The following is a 23,710-nucleotide window of genomic DNA, read 5'->3' as shown; positions in this document are numbered from 1 at the left end:
CAATTCAGCTTGTGATTTTCTGAAACCAGTTCCTGTCTTTGTATGTCAAATATCCAGAATCTCAATACCAAATCCTTAGTAACTGCAGTGAGAGCCTCTGAAATATTATTGATTCTTCCCTATGTTTTGCTCCCAATATTCAACCTAAGCTTTGTTGATTCTCCCTTTGACATGGTTTTAGAATACATTCACTCTTCAGCACATATTTTCCATTTGTTATCAATATATTAGTTAATATCTTTTTACCTTTGTGTGAACCAACCATTAAATTCATCTCCTAAGAGATCTTCCAACTGAACAGACTCAGTTTTCAGCGTGTTATTATTTATTTTTCCTAAAACTGATAATCACATCACTTCCTTGCTTAAAACGGCCTCAATTACTATTCTCTACAAGATTAAAGAAAAAGCACACCTTTAATATATAAAGTTGGATTTATTCAATGGACTCTGTAGTTGTAGAAACAAACTCACAACTTAAATCTACCATCCCAGTTTGGGGCCAGCATTCTATTATACATCCTATTACTCTGTTACATTGTTTCATCTGAAAGGTATTATCCTGCCTTAATTTCCAATTCAAACCCTCCATTCCTAGTTCAAGAGTTTGCTCAAGGGTCATATTCTTTACAAAGACTATTAAACTCACATTTTCTCTCTTTTTTGAGATCCGATAACACTTTCTAACTAATTATTATTATTATTACTAATCAATGCCTAAGGTAATTAATCTTTTGCTGCCTCGAGTGTGAGCTCCTCCAGGACATGACCTATTTTTTTCTTCTTCTTTTATCCCTAGTGCTTAATTCCATGTCCCATGCATTCTAGGTCTTAAAGCTTTTATGCTTAATAAATATTAAATTAATGAGCTGGGATTCTGGAAATCTAAATATGGAGTAAAAATCAACTCTAATTGTGTAGGATTGAAACAAAACTACATAAATTAGTTTATCTTATTCTCTGTGTATATGTTGAAGGTTATATGTACATTTTCAAAAGTAGATACTGATTTAAAAGGTGAGATCATAAATATAGATGTGAAAAATCATCTTTATATGTAAAAACAATAATTTTCTTTTAGGTTTAAGCTTCTTTGGCAGTTCATTATGGTCTTCAGAATAAAGTGCCAACTTGTAAGCATGGTGGTGTCTTGATGTGGCATCTCCTATTTCTCTGCTTTCACGGTTTGTCTTTTCCCTATGGTGCTCCTTTCACTTTGAATGTCCTTACACAGGGAATTCTTTTTTTGACTTTTATAGTTCAGTTAAAGCATTGCCTCCTCCATGAAGTTGGGTTGACAATGCCTATTTTATGCCTCCAGAAGAAGTCAAACTGCTTTTATTACTAAACAAGAAAGAATAAAAATAATCATGTAGGTACCCAACTCAAGATATCATTAAAAAGGAATCTAGTGAAAGAAAAGAGGTGTTAAAGAAAAATAGAATCAATTAGTTTAAAAGAATGTGAAACTGATTCTTTTCAGGAAGCAATTTTGGTATGGTTTTTAAAACCAGGTTACTGATAAAGCTAGGGCTGCTTTGTGAAGTTACATTTGATTGTCGTATAAATAAGACTTTTATGTTTATTTCTTTCACTCAAATTTTTCAACCCTTGAAACCTAGAGCTTCTCTCTGAATTACTGTATAATTTCACTTTCTTGGTCAATATTATATAACTCAGTTATTTTATATTTTATGCCTGATTTATTAATGCTTCCTTATACTCAGTGGATAGATATAGGGAATTCTTCTTTCAAGGAATGAGAAATCAAATCTGAACTATTATTCTTCTTCTTTAGGACAATTTGCTTAATTTATTGCCTTGGAATTTTTAAAGGCCAATTCTGTTGGGTCACTTGATGTGACTGCCTGCTTGGCTTAATCAGCTCTTGGACCTCTTTTCTATTTGTTTCTTCATTGTAGATTATCAATGAGCACTTACTGTTTTTTACATAGTAACTACTTATTCTGGAGTTAGTTGTCTAGTTAAAATGATTTCTTACTTATATAGAATAGTGTGCGTATATATATTTTGCAAATTAGTACATACTACATACTTAGTGTTCCCATATATAGGGACATTCCCTAGCTTATAAAATCAATTAAAAATGCAAACACATTAGTTTTACTATAAACAAATCCTTAAATGTTAGAAATATAAAAATGTTGTTGCTACTCTGTGCATTAATTAGCATTGTTCTGTCAGTGTTAGCCAATAAAATTAGACAAAGGTCAAAATAAGGACTATAAATACTTAAAAAGAAGAAATACAACATTAATATTTGCACAAAATGTAATTATATACTTAAAAAATCAGGGCTACAAATGTTTTTTCCAAAGCAATACGTCCAGCAAGGGTACGGATTACCAAGTTGTTATAAAAAAAAATCAGTAATTTTAACACATTCGAAGGACAATATGTTGGAAAACATGGTTGATGAAAAGGTCCTAGTTACAACACTAACAAACAAAATAGCACCTGACATATATAAGGAGTTTGAGAAGCACCTGACAAATGTAGAAAATTATATAAGATGACCCTCTGCAGCTTGTTGCTATCTAATACATTTATTATATTGTTAAATATAAATGTCACCATTCTTTTTCAGTAATAAAGGATATCTTTAATGCATGTTAAGCCAACAGAGTATTTTCCTCTCAGGGCCTTCTGCTCCCCAAAGGACAGGAAATTCCATTCCTCTTCTAATCCTTGATGATACTAAATAGCAACATCTGGTCCAGTGTTCACGGCAGAAAGTGGAGCTCACAAGAGCTTCAAAAGAAAGCACCAACTCTGTGACATTAGAAAGATAAATATTATTAGAAAGCTTAGGAACTTAATAAGTCTGAAATGAGTCAAAATTTTTAAAAATGGGCCAGAGCCTGGTTTTGGGAGGCCAAGGAGGGTGGATCACCTGAGATCAGGAGTTTGAGACCAGCCTGGCCAACATGGTGAAACCCTGTCTCTACTAAAAATACAAAAAAATTAGCCAGGCATGTTGGCGGGCACCTGTAATCCCAGCTACTTGGGAGGCTAAGGCAGGAGAATCGCTTGAACCCAGGAGGTGGAGGTAGCAGTGAGCCAAGATCGCACCATCGCACTCCAGCCTTGGCAACAAGAATGAAACTCCATCACACACACACATACACACACACACACACAAAGCCGGCTGGGCGTGGTGGCTCACACCTATAATCCTAGCACTTTGGGAGGCTAAGGCAGGGGGATCACTTGAGGTCAGGAGTTCAAGGCCAGCCTGGCCAATATGGTGAAATCCCATTTCTACTAAAAATACAAAAATTAGCCAGGCATGCTGGCACATGCCTGTAACCCCCAGCTACTTGGGAGGCTGAGGCAGGAGAATCACTTGAACCCAGGAGGTGGAGGTTGCAGTGAGCCGAGATTGTGCCACTGCACTCCAGCCTGGGTGACCAGGACTCCATCTCAAAAAAAAAAAAATATATATATATATAAAAAATATGTATGTATTTTATATATATATATAAAATATATAATATGTATATATTATATATAAAATATATAATATGTATATACTATATATAAAATATATAATATGTATATACTATATATAAAATATATAATATGTATATACTATGTATAATATATAATATGTATATACTATGTATAATATATAATATGTATATATTATATCTAACATATAATATGTATATACTATGTATATAGTATATATTATAATATATACTATGTATATAGTATATATATTATATATTATATACTATGTATATATTATATATTATATATTATGTATATATTATATATTATATATAATGTGTATATATAATATATATATATAGCTTCACCTGTACCTAATGTTTCTCTATGTTGGATGTCAAAGGTAACTAAGGTAGAAAGAACATTACATGAGAGTCATAATAGAAGATTGGCTTGGTGATGTGCACACACACACACACATACACAGACACACACTTGTATATACATGCAAAATATTTTGTAAGTATTGGCCATATATTTACAAAACACATTCTTTGCAGAATTATATAAATAATTTTCTTTATGGTGGATTGGGAGCTAAGGGAAGTGAAATGTGAAGGGACAAAGATATTGAAAGGGGATGGGAGAAAACGAGGAGATAATAGAGAAAGAAGAAGATATAGAGAAATCAAAGAAGGGGAAGAGGAAAATAATTCATTTAGAGGAGGGATTTCACACTCAGCTAACTACAGATGATAGGTTTTAACAAAATAAATTAAACCAGCTATAGGAAATGTCAACTGCCAAAATGTAAACAAATTATAACTAAAGCATTTTTCAATTTAAATTGATAAATAGAAATGTTTATTTTTTGTTATCCATTTGTTTAAAAATTTTAAATAAAAAACTTGAGTTTTCTTCTCCGTACTGATGTCAATGTCAGGTTCTATATTTAATTTTGCAAGAGTGCCGATATAGTTTGGGTATTTTCCCCACCCAAATCTCATGTTGAATTGTAATCTCCAATGCTAGAGCTTTATGGGAGGTGTTTGAATCATGGGGGTGGACCTTTCATGAATTGCTTGCATCATCCCCTTGGTGATTAATGAGCTCTCCCTCTGAGTTCACACAAAATCTGGTTGTTTAAAAGTGTGCGACAACCCTCTCCCACTGTCTCTCTCACTTCTGCTTTCCCCATATGATGTGTCTCCTCCCCCTTTACCTTCCATGATTGTAAGCCTCCTGAGGCATCCTTAGGAGCTGAGCAGATGCTAGCACCATGCTTCCTGTAAAGCCTGCAGAACCATGAGCCAATTAAACTTCTTTTCTTATAAAGTATCCAGTCTCAGGTATTTCTTTATAGCACTGCAAGACAGCCTAATCAGAAAATTGGTACTGAGGAGTGAAGCATTACTATCAAGATACCTGAACATGTAACAACAACAATAACAACAACAACAACAACAACACAAAAGCTTTGGAAGTGGATAACGAGTGAATTTGGAAGAGTTTGGAGGGCTCAGAAGAAGACATGAAGATAGGGAAAGTGTGGATCTTCTTAGAGACTTGTTAAGTGGTTGTGACCAAAATGCTGATAGTGATATATTCAGTGAAGTCCTGGCTGACAAGATCTCATATGGAAGTGTGGAACTTTTTTCTTTTGTCTTAGATGAGACTCTGGACTTTGGAATTAATGCTGGAATGAGTGAAGGGTTTGGGGTACTATTGGGAAAGCATGATTGTATTTTGTAATGTGAGAAGGACATGAGATTTGGGAGGGGCTAAGGGCAGAATGATATAATTTGGCTATTTGCCCTACCTAAATCTCATGTTGAATTGTAATCTCCAGGGCTAGAGATGGGACCTTGCGGGAGGTGTTTGGATCATGGGGGCGGATCCCTTGTGAATGGTTTGTGCCATCTCCTTGTTGATAAGCAAGCTCTTACTCTGAGTTCACATGAGATCTGGTTGTTTAAAAGGTGTGGCACCCCCCCTACACACACACTCACCCTCCTTCTCACTCCTGCTTTCACCAAGTGACATGCCTGATCCTCCTTTGCCTTACACCATGATTGTAAGCATCCTGAGGTCTCCCTAGAAGCTAAGCAGATGCCAGTGCCATGTTTCTTGTAAAAGACCCAGTCTCAGGTATTTATTTTATTTTCTTATAAGTTACCCAGTCTCAGGTATTGATTTATAGCAGTGCAAGAATGGTCTAACATGGGTGCACTTCAGAATTCAGCCTGAGAGTGATGCCTTTGTGCAGGTTCAAGGCATTAAATAGAAATAAATTTCTCAAGTTGAAGAGCTGAGTAAACAAACTTAATGAAAAGAGAAACAAATTGTGTCATATGCAGATAAGAAAAGGACAAAGAAAGTAAAACATCCTAGATACATCCTATGAAAGGAAGTAATTTGAGGGGAAAATTCTAACTTATAGGGTTTCCCATTTAAGTACTGATAAGACTTTGTAATTATTGCACACAGAGTTAATAATTTACCTGAATACAAAATTTATGAGTAGGAATAATTATAGTTGATTATTAGAAAATAGACATTTTAATTTGTCAGAATAGACAGATATGTATTCCTAGATTGTGATAGTGATAGATGAATAAATAGATGTATGTAAATACTTATGATGTTCATGTCAGAAAAAATATGAAAATTATTTAATGTTCTGAAGTGCTACTTGTATCGGAAAAATATTTGAAGGACAGAAGCAGTGCTCTTATCTTACCTGATCTGAAACAACTGGTCTCAAAACCAAACCAAACCCAACATAAGTAGAAGAAAGGACATAATAATGGTAAGAGTAGAAATCAGGAGAAAATTAACTCAGACCAAAAGTTGGTTCTTTGAAAATAATCAAATTGATAAATTCCTAGCAAGACTTTCAAACCCTCAGCAAGACTGATCAAGAAAAAAAGAAAGCACATCTTACCAATATTGGGCAAGAAAGAGACTCTTATGAGACAACAAAATTCAGAATAAATATCTTGCATTAACAGGAATGCAAAAATCCTTGACAAAATATTAACAACAAAATCGAGCAATGTGTAAAAAGAATGATATATCATAACATAGTGATTTTTATCCCAGGCTGCAAGATTGTTTTAAATTTAAAAATCAGTTAATGAAATGCAACATATTGAAAGAATAAATGAGAAATATATAATCATCTCAATAGATGCAGAAAAAGTATTTTGCGAAATTAAAAATGATTCATAATGAAAGCTCTTGACAAACTAGAAATAGAAGGAAATTTCCTCAGTCTGTTAAAGGGCATCTACAAAAATCCTAGAACTAAAATACCTAGAACTAGACTGGAAATAAAGCAAATAAATCTACTCTCACCACTTCTGATAAACCTTAAACCTTATATTGGATATTGTAATCAGTACAATAAGGTAAAAAAAAAGATATAAAATTTAGAAAGTAAGAATTAAAGTCATTATTTGGAAATAGTGATTTTGTGTAGAAAAACCTAAGGAGCCCACAAAAAACTATTGGAACTTATAAATGAATTTATCGAGGTTGTAGGGGGTCAAGGTTAATTTATGAAAATCAATTAACTTACTATAGACTAACAACAAACAACTGGAAAATGAAACAAAACTTACAGTATCATCAAAGACAAAGTAATTACAATAAATATATCAAAATATGTGCAAGACCTCTATCCTGAAAAATACAAAACATTGCTGAGAGAAATTAAGAAAACTTATATAAAAAGAGAGCTTTATCATCCTCATGATTTAAAAAATTCAGTATTGTTATGATGGGAATTCTCACAAATTGATCCAATGCAGACCCAATCAAAATTTCAGCTAGTTTTTTGGTAGAAATTACTAAATAGATTAAATGGTTTATATGAAAATGCAAAAAATAAGAACAAAGTTGGATAATTTGAACTAGCTACTTCAAGACATACTGTAAAGTCAACATAATTAAAACGTATGAAACTGTCATAAGAATGGACAAATATTGTGGCTCATGCCTGTAATCCCAGCACTTTGGGAGGCCAAGGTGGGAAGACATTTGAGGTCAGGAGTTTGAGACCAGACTGGCCAACATGGTGAAACCCTGCCTCTACTAAAAATACAAAAATTAGCCAGGTGTGGTGGCAGGCACTTGTAGTACCAGCTACTCAGGAGGCTGAGGGAGGAGAATCACTTGGACCCAGGAGGTGAAGTTTGTAGTGAGCCAAGATTGTGCTACTGCACTCCAGCTTAGTTGACAGAGTGAGGTTCTTTCTTAAAAAAAAAAAAAAAAAAAAAAAAGAATGGACAAACAGATGAATTGAAATAGTGACTCCAAAAAAAGTCCCACATCTACAACTGAATTTGGTAAAAGCATGAAGACAATTCAATGGGGAAAAACCTTTTTAACCAATTGCACTGAAACATCTGCCTATACATATTCTAAAAATGTACCATGACTCATATCTCATACCAGATTCAAAATTCATTACAGATGGATCAAAAACTTAAACAGAAAAAGTGAAACTATGAAGCATAAGGAAAAAAACTGGAGAATATCTCTACTTTGTGGTAGGAAAATATTTCTTAGTACATCAGATGCACTAACTATAAAAAATTACAAATTGGGCTTTGTAAAAATTAAACATGTCTGCTCATCAAAAGACAACTTTAAGAAAATTATTATTATTATTCTTTTGAGACAGGGTCTCGCTCTGTCAGCCAGGATGGAGTGCAGTGGGAAGATCATGCCTCACTAGTGATTCTCCAACTTCAGCCTCCCTAGTAGCTGGCCACCATACCCAGCTAATTTTTTGTATTTTTCGGAGAGACAGGATTTCACCATGTTGCCCAGGTTGGTCTCAAACTCCTGAGCGCAAGAGATCACTCCTGCCTCGGCCTCCCAAAGTGCTGGGATTACAGGCATAAACCACCACACTGGGCCTAAGAAAATTAATTAATAGTCCAAATATAATTTGGAAGAATATGTGAAATATATATACCTGAGAAATATTTGTAGTCTGAATATATAAAAAATGTGCATGAATCAGTAATAACAACAATAAACAATTCAACAAGTAACAGGAACAAGGCTTAAACTAGATATTTTACAAAATAAGATAGAAATGGCAAAAAAAAAACCCATGAAAATGTGCTCAGCAGCTTGATAATCAGGAAATGCAAATTAGAACCATATGAGATCACTTGACAATCACTAGAATAGCTAAATTAAAAGACAAAAAAATCCTTTTAATACCAAATATTAGTAAGGATGGCAACTTGTACCCTTGTACATTGCTTGTGGAATATAAAGTGTTATAACCATTCAGGAAAACTGTTTGTTAGTTAAAAAAAAAGTTAAATATACATTATCCATGACTTAGTATTTATACTTCTGGGTATTTTCCCAAGAGAAATAAAAACCTTGAAATAATGACCACAAAAAAGACTTGTACAAGAGTAGTCTCAAAGCAGTTTTGTTTATACTAGCACAAAGCCAGAGAAAAATCCAAATGTCTGTAATAGAATAGATAAAAATGTAATAATTCATATGACATAGTACTATTAATTAGTAAAAATAATCAATCTATTAATATGTGCAACAATAGACAAAATATCCAACAACATGTGTGAATCTTAAAAGCTTTCTGTTGTGTGAAGGAAGTTAAACACCAAAGAATGGATTCTATATGATTCTAATTTTTAAACATCTGGAAAACTCAAAGACTAATCTAAGATGATAGAAAGCAGAACAATGATTGCCTTTGGGGATTTTGATAGGAAGGGATAGGAAGGAATCTTAGGGTGATGTAAGCATTCTATATCTTGAGCTAAATGATGGTTACATAGGTGTATACATGTGTTTAAAGAAAACTACAGATTAATATACCTTATAAACATAGATGCAAACATTCAAAACAAAGTTTTAGCAAATTGAATCCAACATTATATAAGATAATACATCATAATCTGGGATCTAATTAAACTAAAGAGCTTCTGCACAGCAAAAGAAACTACCATCAGAGTGAACAGGCAACCTACAAAATGGGAGAAAATTTTCACAACCTACTCATCTGACAAAGGGCTAATATCCAGAATCTACAGTGAACTCAAACAAATATACAAGAAAAAAACAAAAACCCCATCAAGAAGTGGGCGAAGGACATGAACAGACACTTCTCAAAAGAAGACATTTATGCAGCCAAAAAACACATGAAAAAATGCTCACCATCACTGGCCATCAGAGAAATGCAAATCAAAACCACAATGAGATACCATCTCACACCAGTTAGAATGGCAATCATTAAAAAGTCAGGAAACAACAGGTGCTGGAGAGGATGTGGAGAAATAGGAACACTTTTACACTGTTGGTGGGACTGTAAACTAGTTCAACCATTGTGGAAGTCAGTGTGGCGATTCCTCAGGGATCTAGAACTAGAAATACCATTTGACCCAGCCATCCCATTACTGGGTATATACCCAAAGGACTATAAATCATGCTGCTGTAAAGACACATGCACACGTATGTTTATTGCGGCATTATTCACAATAGCAAAGACTTGGAACCAACCCAAATGTCCAACAATGATAGACTGGATTAAGAAAATGTGGCACATATACACCATGGAATACTATGCAGCCATAAAAAATGATGAGTTCATATCCTTTGTAGGGACATGGATGAAATTGGAAATCATCATTCTCAGTAAACTATCGCCAAGGACAAAAAACCAAACACCGCATGTTCTCACTCATAGGTGAGAATTGAACAATGAGAACGCATGGACACAGGAAGGGGAACATCACACTCTGGGGACTGTTGTGGGGTGGGGGGAGGGGGGAGGGATAGCATTAGGAGATATACCTAATGCTAAATGAGGAGTTAATGGGTGCAGCACACCAGCATGGCACATGTATACATATGTAACTAACCTGCACATTGTGCACATGTACCCTAAAATTTAAAGTATAATAATAATAAAATAAAATAAAATAAAATAAGATAATACATCATAATCAAGTGGGGCTTACCCAGGAATGAAAAGTTAATTTAGCATTTCAAAATTCACTACATTAAGAAACTAAAAAAGAAATGCCATATTATCATCTCAATAGATGCAGAAAGAGCTTTTGATGGTGTTCAACATCTATTCCTGATAAAAACTTTCAGCAAACTAGGAATAGAAATAAATTTCTTCAACCTGATAGAGGGCATTTATGAAAAAAATGCAAGTATTTTAATAAACATATTAAAACTTATCAAATGATACACTTGAAACATGCTATTATTGTATGTCAATTATACCTCAATAAAGCTTGAAAGAAAAAAAAATTATGCTATTCCTGATACTAACATCTTTTGAAGTATGTGGTAATATTCTAAAATTATTTAAAAATTGTGAAATTTAAATTTAAAATGTTCATATTGTAAAATTTAAAAATAAAAAATGTATTTTTAAAATTTTTTAGATATAGAATTCTATAGTTTCTCCTTAGACCAATCTTATTATTTTGTTCAGTGTCAAAAGATTATAAACAGAATAATAAGGCATGTTAAAATATTTTAAAGTTTATTTGAAAATTCAGTGGTTCATGAATTGAGCAGTGTCAGATCACAAGCAGTTCAGGGCTCTGATGATGAGGCATCAGGCCTTTATAAGGTGAATGTGGAAGCAAGGCAAAGAAAATATTTGATTGATTAACCTAGAGTAATAGCCTTATTTGGGAAAGTTTCTAGTTAGAGGTTAGTTGACAGTTTCTGTTTGGCCTGTAGTATGATTACTTATGCTGAGCTGGGTTTGGGTTTGCTTACATAGGAGCCCAGCATGCTGGAGCTGCCTCAGCTTAATGAACTCCAATTATTATTAAGATTTTTTTTTTTTTTGAGACAAGGTCTCACTCCCATTGCCCAGGCTGGAGTGCAATAGTGTGATCATGGCTCACTGCAGCCTTGACTTCCCAGGTTCAGTTGATCCTCCCACCTCAGCCTCCTGAGTAGCTGGGACAACAGGTATGTACCACCACGTCTAGCTAATTCTTTGTATTTCTAATAGAGACGGGGTCTCACCATATTACCCAGGTTGGCCTTGAACTCCTGGCCTCAAGCAATCTGCCTGCCTTGGTCTCCCAAAGTGCTGGGATTATAGGTGTGAGCCACCGTGCCCAGCCTTATTATGATTTTTTTTTTTTAAGACAGATTGATTCTTTATCTTCTTCCTTCTTTGTATTTTTGTCTTTGTACCAATAAATAATCTAAAGTTATGTGTTCAGGCTGGGTGCGGTGGCTCATGCCTGTAATTCCGGCACTTTGGGAGGCCGAAGCAGGAGGACTGCCTGAGCTCAGGAGTTCAAGACCAGCCTGAGCAACATGGCAAGACTCCCATCTCTAAAATAAATAAATAAATTATATATATATATATACAGTTATGTTTTGAACTTTTATACTTTGATGGTAGATTTAACTCTTTTCTCCATTTATTTCTACCCATTTTTACTTTACATATTTTGAGGCTATGTTATTAGGTACATTTTTGCTTGAAACTCACAGCAAATTAAACCTTTGAATTTTATCATTAGTTAGTAAACCCCTCCCTGTCTAATTATGCTTTTTTGTCTTAAAGTCTCTTTTATTGGCTATTACTATAGCAATACCAGTCTGGAATTATTTTTTCATATCTTTTTTTTTTTTTTTTTTGAGATGGAGTCTTGCTCTGTTGTCCAGGCTGGAGTGCAGTGGTGTGATCTGGGCTCACTGCAATCTCTGCTTCCTGGGTTCAAGGGATTCTCCTGCCTCAGCCTCCCAAGTAGCTGGGACTACAGTCATGCACCACCACCCCCAGCTAATTTTCATATTTTTAGTAGAGATGGAGTTTCACCATGGGATTGGCCATGGGGTTGTCCAGACTGGTCTCGAACTCCTGACCTCATGTGACCCACCTGCCTTGGCCTCCCAAAGTGCTGGGATTATAGACGTGAGTCACTGAGCCCGACCTGTTTTTTCATTTCTTACTGTCTTTATTTTTAAATGTGGGGTTGGGAGAGGCAGTGTTTAGCTCATTTAGATATTGTGATTATTGAGATATCAGTCAATCATAACTTATCATTTCAGTTTGTTTCACTTTTTCTTGGCTTATTTTTAATCCTTTCTTGCTTTTTAAATAATTGATGTCCATACCTCCTCTCCTCATAACAAGAATTTAAAATACTTTCACTTTCCATGGACTGCCCATTCCCAGTCTCAAATGTGTGCAATGTATAGTTGTTGTTGTTGTTGTTGTTTTTAATCCATATTAGGCCGGGCGCAGTGGCTCACACCTGTAATCTCAGCAGGTGTGATGGGAGGTTGAGGTGGGCAGATCATGAGGTCAGGAGTTTGAGACCAGCCTGGCCAACATGGTGAAACCCTGTCTTTACTAAAAATACAAAAATTAGCCGGTCGTGGTGTCACAGGCCTGTAATCCCAGCTACTCGGGAGGCTGAGGCAGGAGAATTGCTGGAACCCAGGAGGCAGAGGTTGCAGTGAGCTGAGATCTTGCCACTGCACTCTAGTCTGGGCAACAAAGTAATACTCCATCTGAAAAAAAAAATCAATATTATTATGGAACTATTTTATGTATGTCTTTGGTTTTAACTATTTGACAAGTTACAATAGACTTTACCAAGGTATTTGTTCTGTTTTACTCTATGTGTTTCTTGCAGTATCCACTTTATATTATTCTTCTCTTAGTGAAGTATTTATCTTAAACTTTTTTAAAGTAGGTACTTGTGTGTCTAACTTCTGAGGCTTTACACACCTGAGAATTTTTATCATATCCTTATATTTAAATGGCCACTTTACTGATAAAAATTTTAGGTTTGAGTTTTTTTTCCTTCATTTTGTTTTGAAATTAATATTCCATTGTCCTTTTGCATTCAGTATTCCTTTGCAAAAATTTCATAGTGCATCTAAGTGACTTAAATAAATGCAAAAACTTTCTGGGGGAACATAACTTTACATTAGGCTTCAAATAATCTCATAGGTAAAGTTTCAAGAGAATGAACAATTTACAGTTCAAAGTCACATCAACACACAGGGAAATAAGGTACCATGAGTAAGAGAAATAACCAGGATCAGAATCAGATTCATTCATAAAGACTCGATTTTTGAACGTTTAGATATGGAATATAAAATAAATATGATTGACTGGGCGCGGCGGCTCACACCTATAATCCCAGGGCTTTGGGAGGCCGAGGTGGGTGTATTAGTTGAGCTCAGGAGTTCAAGACCAGCCTGGGCAACATGGTGAAACCCAGTCTTTACAAAAAGTTCAAAAATTAGCCGGGCGTGGTGGCGGGTGCCTGTAGTCCCAGCTACTCTGGAGCCTGAGGCACGAAAATCGCTCGAAGTGGGGAGGTGGAGGCCGCAGTGAGCAGAGATTGCGCCACTGCACTCCAGCCTGGGTGACACAGCCAGACCCCGTCTCAAAATGTAAAATAAAATGAAGTAAATATGATTAGTATGTTTCAATACTTAAAGAGCATTCTGAAAATATGAGCAAGAAATAAAAGACTAAAGGAACTGAAAGACAGAGTCTGGTCCTGAACAGGATGCTGAATTATGATGAATGCTGATTGCCTCCCTCAAGTTAAATCCCAGAAAAACTAGAGAAGGTAAACAGATAAAACTGTAAGAAAGCCAGAGGTACTGGCCGTGTGGGTTGGTAGTTGAACCTGGAGTAGAGAACTTTCCAGCACAATTATAAGAGGTTAAAATAAAAGGTTAATTGTGAGTGTTCTGCTGTAGCTTCTCCCCTGCTACTGTCTTACCGCACATGGTGCTTGCCTTATTACTGCAACAAACGTAATTCTGATCCAAGCACCCTCAGGAATAAAATCAGAGCAGTACTCCTGTGTTTATAAGGGGCTGAGAAAAAAGAGTAGGGGTTATGACTAACAAACCTCAGGCAGTTATTTCCCCAACACTCTACTGTAGGATTCATGCCATCATTGCTTTAATGTTTGTGGGTGAGGCACAGTGGGGTTGGTCTTCGTTTATACACAATGACATAGAAAGGACCCAGTACACCGAGAGGCAAATAAGCACACAGGCCAAAAATCACAAAATATTTAGACAGAACAGCTATTTCAATTAAAAAAGAAATACTAGATTTAAAATTCCAATAAAACATGGAAAAATATCAAATGAGTCTAGTAAATGGATTACCAGTATTAAACAAGTAAAAGAAAAATTTTTAATGAACCCAAAGTGAAATGACATAAAATACATATTTGTTTTAATAAATATGAAAGTAGATAACAAACATAATGGCTATACCTGCATGATGAATTGGTGAACTGGAGAGTATGAAGAAATCTCATACAAGAAGGAAAACAAAGCAAAAGAAAACCGAAGTGTAAACTGGAGAGATACGATGGATAGAAGTCAAAGTGTCAACATTCAGATAACAGGACTCCAAGAATGAGCACAAAATAAATAAGGACAGGAAACACTTTGGGAGGCTGAGGTGGGTGGATCACGAGGTCAGGAGATCCAGACCATCCTGGCTGACACGGTGAAACTCCGTCTCTACTGAAAATACAAAAAATTAGCTGGGCGTGGTGGCGGGTGCCTGTAGTCCCAGCTACTCGGGAGGCTGAGGCAGGAGAATGGCATGAACCCAGGAGGCGGAGTTTGCAGTGAGCCGAGATCACGCCACTGCACTCCAGCCTGGGCGACAGGGCGAGACTCTCTCTCATAAATAAATAAATAAATAAATAAATATGGACAGGAGAAAAGATCCGAAGACATATGAAGATCAGTTTTGGAAGAAAAAAAAGTGAAAATTTCTGTTTAAAGGAGACTATAGAAATCTAAAGAGAGATAAGGAAAAACTCGCATTGAGGCATATTATAGTTAGATTTGGAATATTAAAGACAGAGAAAATTATAAAGCATTCAGAAAGAAAGTACAGATCAGTTATAGAGGAAAAAGAAACTAACTGCGGTGTTGTTTTATCAAGGTGGGACAACTTTATATTACATTTTCTATTTCTCAGACCCCATAGTGTGAGTTTTGGCTGTAACTAGGTTAGTTGGCAGACTTGACATTATAATTTTCAAAGGAAAGCCTCCCTCTGTCCACTAGCCACTCTAATTTTATTCTTCAAGGTCAAGATGGGGAAATTTCTTTTCTGCCTTTTGCAGGACAGGATTTTTTCTCATTCACCCTTACCTCAAGGTAAGGTAAGGTGAGGTAAGGGCCCCTTTGGAGCTCCCACTTTGATGGTTTCTTGTCATAATTACCCCAACTTTGTGGGCCATGCAGACATGCAGAGATTTATAGGAAGCGATAAATATCTTATTATTTTTACATCATATAATTATTTTCATAAGAAAAAACTTAAAAGATTAATAAATGACTTTTTATTCTATCAGCAAATATTTATTGAGTATCTGTTGCATGCTAGGGCCTAAATGGTTTTCTCCTTGCAGGATTTCAGATGAAGGCAGAGGTAGGAGCCAAATATATTTCTAATGTTTTTAATCTTTGCAAAATCCTCTTCTATTGGAGGAAAAAGATGAACCAAAATAAAGAAATATTTTGCTTTACATAGGATGAGTTTGATTTGTAAAAGTTAAATTTGTCCATCACATAGATGATTTTGGCTAGAAAATAGTTGGAAATATAATACCTGGTGTTTGAAATTCATTTTTAGTGTGCATTTTGGATTTGGAGGTTGTCTTAAGAGGGGAAAAAATAAAGCAGGAAGAATGGTTACTGTGGCTGTGATTGTGCCACTGAACTCCAGCCTGGGCAACAGAGCAAGACCCTGTCTCAAAACAAAACAAAACAAATCAAGAATTGTCACTGTGATGCGAGTGAGAGTAGAGAGGAAACTGGAGCACTCCAAAGACAGAAACACTTTCTGAACTAAGAAATAAACTGACCTTATCCAGTTTTACCCCAGGAAAATTCTCTTTTTCATTCTTTTTTTTGAGACAGGGTCTCACTTTGTTGCCTAATCTGGAGTGCCATGGCATGAACATGGCTCACTGCAGTGTCAGTCTCCTGGGCTCAAGTGATCCTCCCGCCTCAGCCTCCTGAGTAGCTGGGACTAGAGGTGTGTGCCATCACAACTGGCTAATTCTTTTTCATTCTTTTTCATATATATATATATATAATACTTTAAGTTCTAGGGTACACGTGCACAACGTGCAGGTTTGTTACATATGTATACATGTGCCATGTTGGTGTGCTGCACCCATTAACTCATCATTTACATTAGGTATATCTCCTAATGCTTTCCCTCTCTGCTCCCCTCACCCCACAACAGGCCCTGGTGTGTGATGTTCCCCTTCCTGTGTCCAAGTGTTCTCATTGTTCAATTCCCACCTATGAGTGAGAACATGCGGTGCTTGGTTTTTTTGTCCTTGCGATAGTTTGCTGAGAATGATGGTTTCAATCTTTTAAGTGGCTTTTATTGTTTTTTTCTTTGGACACAAATTCATATTACTTAATGTGGTACCTAGCCCATAATATCAGTTCAATATGCTTTTTAATAAAATAAATACAAATGTCTCCAATAAAAAGAAAACAATGTAATAAAATTATTTAGGGTTTTGGATTGTGTCAAAGCCATATTCAGCAATGTCTACTTGAAAGTTTCATTGAAAAAGTAACTTAAATAAAGTAGCTATTTGAAGGGCTCAGTAGAATAGAACCCTTGTCCTTAGCATGAATCATAGTGAGAAGACACTTTTGAATATGTTTGTTTTTCTTCTATTACCAGGAAAACATAGGATCATAAATCACAATTATTCCATATATTTTAGAAATTAATCATGTGTATCTTTGCACAAGCACCATAATGCTTGTGTGTATAAATGAGTATGCATGCATACTTGTAAACACACAGCTTTCATACTCGCTTTTATATATATATATATACATACACATATATATCTTTATGTAATTTTAATGCCACTGATCAGTGAAACAGTGTTAAGCTCAAAAATTTTAATGATGTCATAGACCATGTCTAAGCTAATGTTCTATCTTTTCCATATAACAAAATTTATACCTACCAGAAGATATTATAGGTATTTTGGCACTCCATTGGCTCAATTCCATGAAATAAATGATGATTACACAAACTACTAATGGGAAAGACGATCATATTATTTTTCCAAAGCATAACTTCTGTCAGTCAATGCACAGTACTAAAGCATTGATTTATGGTTCTGTTGGATTTTAATTAGCTGAGGCCAATTAGGAAAGGAGGAGAAAAGATGATTTGACATGTCAGATACAAAATGTTATACAAATTAAATTTCAGCTGTAGTCTAACTAGTCATCAGCATTTGATTCAGGGTTTTACAATACGTATTCCCAAGTTCTGCCTCTGTAGGTTTTTATTGGGTAGGTAGGAATATTTAAATGAATTTTAAAGTTTCACTTCAAGAATTATTTATTTCTATTAAATAAGTAAAGAAGCAGTCTCACGAACCGTCACCGTCACTGTTTTTTCTAGACACAAACCTCTTCAGTGCACCTTTTACATCCTTGTTTCTCAGTGTATAGATGACAGGGTTTAACATGGGGGTCACTAAGTTGTAGAAAAGGGTAAGGAACTTCCCTTGGTCCTGAGAAGAATTATTTCCTGGTTGCATATACATATAGATAATATTCCCATAAAACAAGGACACCACGGTGAAGTGGGACCCGCAGGTGTTGAAGGCCTTCCTTCTTCCTGCGGCCGACTTGATTGTTAGCACTGCTAGGGCAATGTAACTATAAGAGATGAGGATAAGAGACAAAGGCACCAGGACAATTACTACCGGTAAGATGAAAACAGTGCTCTCCATAGCCACTGTGTCCACACAGGTGATTTTTATTAGAACTGGCATCTCACACAGGAAATGTTTCACCTTATATCTTCCACATCGTGGCAGCTTCATAGTCACAGGAGACATAACTAGGGAATTGAGGAGTCCAACCCCCCAGGCCACAGACACCAACTTCCAGCAGAGCTGACGGTGCATAATGACAGAATAGTGAAGGGGCTTGCAGATTGCAGTGAAGCGGTCATAGGCCATGACTGCCAAGAGAACACACTCTGTGACACCCAGCCCCAGGAACATGAAGAGCTGGATGGCACAGCCCGTGTGGCTAATAGTCTTGTCTGGGCTGCCTAGATTGAAAAGCAGCTGGGGGATAGAACTGATGGTGAAGCAGAGATGTAGAAAGGACAAGTTAGTGAGGAAGAAGTACATGGGTATGTGGAGGCAGGGGTCCAGGCGGGAGATCAAGATAATGACGATGTTGCCCACTAAGGTCACAAGGTAGAAGATGAGGACAAACACAAAGAGGACATGCTCCAGCCTGGGTCTGCCTGAGAAACCCAGTAAGATGAACTGTTCCTGGCAGCTCTGGTTGGTCATGACAGTGGATAATCAGTTACCTGCAGTGCCTGCAGGGAAGCGATAGGAACACACCATATTTTTAATGAAGCTGGGTAAGAAATGGATTGAGAAAGGGATCATGTAAAATAGTTATATAAAACTTCAATATTCTGTGCAGACATAGATTATATATTTTGGAAAGAATATCTTCTCTTATTGGCGTGTTTTGTTCCTTTTTTTTTTTTTTTTGAGACGGAGTCTCGCTGTCGCCCAGGTTAGAGTGCAGTGGCGCGATCTCGGCTCACTGCAGGCTCCGCCCCCCGGGTTTCATGCCATTCTCCTGCCTCAGCCTCCGGAGTAGCTGGGACTACTACAGGCGCCCGCCACCTCGCTCGGCTAATTTTTTGTATTTTTAGTAGAGATGAGGTTTCACCGTGTTAGCCAGGATGGTCTCGATCTCCTGACCTCGTGATCTGCCCGCCTCGGCCTCCCAAAGTGCTGGGATTACAGGCGTGAGCCACCGCGCCCAGCCTTGTTTCTTTTTAAATACCAAAGAGATACAGATCATTGTAGAATATTTGGAAAACATAGACATATACAAAGAATAGGAAAAGATTGTCCACACTCTAGGAATAATCACCTTTGCACTATTGATTTCAGTCTTTTTAAAAATGAGTCTGTATAATTTAACACAACCTAAATCACAGTGTGTTAAAAAAATTTATATTCTGAATTTTCTTTCAGTCAGTATTGTGAGACTTTACTTTGGTTTAAAAAATCTATAACAAAATCATTAGTGTCTGTATAATTTTCCTATAGCATGGCATAATTTATCTAAACACTTCTCTATAGTTGCTTATTGAGGGTATTTTCTACATTTTAAAGGTCTTGATAGAGAGGTTATGGAAGTATCTGTTTTACTGTAATTTAACCAGTATGCTTTCCCCCAAATTGCTGACAATCATTTGTTCCAAAGTGATATCTCATATTGTTTAAATTTGATGTTCTTAGCAGCAACGTTGATTGATTTTTTTGATGCTTGTAAGCTTTTCACACGTGGGAAATTTTTTTTGTCACTGAGCTAGCATGTCACAGATCATAGAAAAGCCTATAAATAGAACCCAAAGTGCCACTTATAATGTAACAATGAAAAGAAGAGTAATGGCTGACTTCATCTTACTCACTGAAGCAAAAGGCACAACCTTTCCATTTTTACTCAACCATTCAATTCATAACAAAACATACATCCTTTTGTAAATGATTAAATCACTAATTCTACTTTGTTCTTTACATGAAATTATTTTCCCTACCTACAAATATATGCCTATTTTATAAAATTGCAATTTTACTAAAGATACAATTATGAAAAGTTTTCAGTGAATATATTTTAAAAATTTCTGTCTGTTTTGAAATATGTTCATAATTATACTTTTTACCTGGATGTATCTGTGAGGCAGACCTATATTTCTTTATTCATCAAATTTTAAAATGATATAAATGCTAAAGATAAGCTTGATTTAGAAATTTTAATGCATTGACAGATAATGCTATCATGTTGCTTTCCAAAATCTATGCTTTTTTCCCCTCAAGAAAGAACTAATTGTTAAATAAGAAAAAAATAGGTAAATCAATTTTCATATTTCAAACTGGTAGATCAAAAGTAATTCTTTTGAATGTGTCAAAGGCACTAAAATCAGGTAACTTAAAACACTCAAAGATAAATTTATGACCTGTTCTGTAACAGGAAATTTCTCACCACCTTAAGTTAATAAAGATGCTTCCTGTACTCTACCTACAAATATGGTGCTTGATTCAGAAGGCCTTAGCTCATTATTCCATTAATATTTATCATCTTGTTAAAAAATAATTTCATTACCTCACAGGGTTGATGTGAAGTTACAGCTTTCAGTGTAACCCCTTTCCTGGGTACATAGAGATCTTTATAACTCTATCAGTTACCACCTTAACTAGTTATTGTAACTAGTTTCTACTATAACTAGCATTCTTTTCTGGCCATGTAAGTGTAAAACAGATCCAGGAGAGGCAGATGAAAGTGAAGGAGCTACGTTGTCATTTCCATTTCCACCTCTACATCAAGGTCTCACGTGTATTGATATCTTTACACACCATTATATACATTTGTAAAGTGCCTTGCACTTGATAAACCATGTTACAGGTATCAGTGATTATTATAATAATTTAAACAGGAAAGACAGCTCTGTGTCATACATGATCAAGAGGAGAATCTTTTTCATGCTATTTTGAATATTATCAGTGTTATTAGCAAAAACTAGCAATTTTAGCCAGTTTAAATTCATTATAGCCGTTTAGATGGCCCAAGAAGAAAACTTTTGACTGCAAGTTACGCTCCAGTGATTCTCAAAGGGCTCAGCTGATAAAATGTTGACACAGCCTTATTTCAGATAAGGTTATCATTTTTGAAATGAAAATTACTGAAAATATTTACATTGATGAATAATTTCATATTCAACAAATATTTATAGAGCTCCTATTATATGCAAAACACTGTATTACATGCTAGAGATATAATAACTACTAAACTAGGTGGTAATTGATCTCATTGATTTCTAGTGTAGTGAGAGAAAGGCATTCACCAAAACTCACAAAAACGAATGTATGACTATCAACATCATTGAGCCCTTACTTAGTGCTGAGGACTATGCTAAGTGCTTTCTTCAACTGCTTTATTTAATCCTCATACTTGAATTTGGAGGATATAGGCATTAAGTAACTTACCAACAAACATTCAGCTAGGAAGTTGTAGATGTGCAATTTGAACCTAGGCCTGTTTGACTCTCAATCCAAGTTTCTAAGCACCATGGGGCTAAAACAGAAAGATAAAGTATTAACCCATGAACCCAATCTCTGCCATTGCATTCAGTTAAGGTGAATTGAGTGCTTCAAGTTCTTTAATCGCTAGTATGGTTCCAATGGATGGAAACATCAAAGAGGTGTACGGAAGACAAATCAAGTGAAGGAAATGTCTCCAAAACTCAGTTTTCTAAGCAAATGAAAGATATATAAATATCCATTCTTTCAAAAGTTTCTGGATTTTAGAGGGATGATGATTCACTTCCCAGGTGGGACAGAGAGGATTGGTGTGAGATTTCATCAGCCTACTAAAATGGTGCAAATTTAAAACTTATTAATTGTTTATTTCTGGAACTTTCCACTTAATATTTTCAGACCAGGGTTGACCACAGGTAACTGAAACCGCAGAAAGAGAAACTGTGGATAAGGGGTGACTGCTGTACAGGCATACCTGGGAGATATTTTGGTTTCAGTTCCAGATAATTACAATAAAACAAATATCATAATAAGGTGAGTCACACCATTTTTTGGCTTCCCCAGTGCATATGAAAACAAATTTATCCTATATTGTAGTCTATTACATGTGCAATAGCATTATGTTTTAAAAAAACAATACCTTAATTAAAAATACTTTATTGCTAAAAAAATGCTAACAATCATCTAAGCCTTTAGAAAATTGTAATCTTTTTGCTGGTGGAGGGTCTAGCATATGATGCTATTTGATAGCATTTTACCCATTTTGAAAAAATGCAGAACTTTTTTCAAAATTTGAGTCAATTCTCTCAAATTCTGCTGCTTATCAACTAATATTCTTAATATTTTGTTGTCATTTCAATAACATTCCAGCATCTTCACTAGGAGTAGATTTCATCTCAATAAACCCCTTTCTTTGCTCATCCATAAGAAGCAATTCCTCATTTGTTCAAGTTTTATCATGAGAATGCAGCAATTTAGTCATATCTTCAAGGCGCCACTTCTAATTCTAATTCTCTTGCTATTTCTACCACATCTGCAGTTACTTCCTCCACTGAAGTCTTGAAGTAATCCATGAGTGTTGGAATCAGCTTCTTCCAAATTCCTGTTAATGATGATATTTTGACCTCCTCCAATGAATCACAAATATCCTTAATGGCATCGAGAATGGTGAATGGTGAAGCTTTTCAATCTACTTTGCCCAGATCCATCAGAGGAATCACTATCTTTGGCAGCTATGGCCTTATGAAATGTATTTCTTAAATAACAAGACTTGAAAGTTAAAATTACCTCTTGATCCATGGGCTGTAGAATGGATATTGTGTTAACAGGCATGAAAACAACATTAATCTCCTTGTATATCTCCATCAGAGCTCTTGGGTGACCAGATGCATTGTCAATGAGCAGTAACATTTTGAAAGGAGTCTTTTTTTCCTGAGCAGCAGGTCTCAACAGTGGGCTTAAAATTTTCAGTAAACCATACTGTAAACAGATGTGCTGTCATCCCCAGACTTTGTTGTTTTATTTCTAGAGCACAGGCAGAGTTGATTTAGTATAATTTTTAAGGGCCTTAGGATATTTGGAATGCTACATGAGCAATGGGTTCAACTCAAAGTCACCATTTGCATTATCCCCCAACAAGAGAGTCACCCTGTCCTTTGAAGCTTTGAGGCCAGGCACTGACTTCTACACTCTGTCTATGAAAGTCCTAGATGGCATCTTCTTCCAATAGAAGGCTGTTTTTTCTACATTGAAAACCTGTTGTTTAGTGTAGCTATCTTAATCAATTATCTTAGCTAGATCTTCTGGAAAATTTGCTGCAGCTTCTACATTAGCACTTACCTTGTGGTTTTATGTTATGGAGACACCTTCTTTCCTTAAATGTCATGAACCGATCTCCGCCAGTTTCAAACTTTCTTTCTGCAGCTTCCTCACCTCTTTCAGGCTTTAGAGAATAGATGAGAGTTAAAGCCTTACTCTGGATTAGGCTTTGGTTTAAGGGAATATTGTGGCTAGTTAGATCTTCTATCCAGATCACTCAAACTTTCGATCAGCAATAAGGCTGTTTCA

The 23,710-nt window shown here is 35.7% G+C and overlaps 1 protein-coding gene and 1 long non-coding RNA gene across 2 annotated transcripts; both read right to left on the bottom strand.

Annotated features, from left to right (window-relative positions):
• Positions 1 to 1,948: 1,948 nt before the first annotated feature.
• On the bottom strand, positions 1,949 to 23,705 carry LOC134739703 (uncharacterized). Its single transcript, XR_010126616.1, has 3 exons — positions 23,483 to 23,705; positions 21,593 to 21,680; positions 1,949 to 2,792 (listed from the first exon to the last, which is right to left on the bottom strand). It is a non-coding gene; the product is annotated as an uncharacterized LOC134739703 (long non-coding RNA).
• On the bottom strand, positions 17,933 to 18,874 carry LOC129038998 (olfactory receptor 2W3-like). Its single transcript, XM_054492564.1, has one exon. The coding sequence runs from the start codon at positions 18,872 to 18,874 to the stop codon at positions 17,933 to 17,935; it is 942 nt and encodes a 313-aa protein (XP_054348539.1).
• Positions 23,706 to 23,710: the final 5 nt, after the last annotated feature.

Source organism: Pongo pygmaeus, chromosome 5 (genome assembly GCF_028885625.2).
Source record: "Pongo pygmaeus isolate AG05252 chromosome 5, NHGRI_mPonPyg2-v2.0_pri, whole genome shotgun sequence".
Classification (NCBI taxonomy): domain Eukaryota; kingdom Metazoa; phylum Chordata; class Mammalia; order Primates; family Hominidae; genus Pongo; species Pongo pygmaeus.
Note: the sequence above shows the minus strand (reverse complement) of the source record. Positions and strands in the feature narration are given on the sequence as shown.

Coding starts and splice junctions, on each gene's coding strand:
- LOC129038998 (XM_054492564.1), bottom strand. CDS start 18,874: ATGACCAACCAGAGCTGCCAGGAACAGTTCATCTTACTGGGTTTCTCA.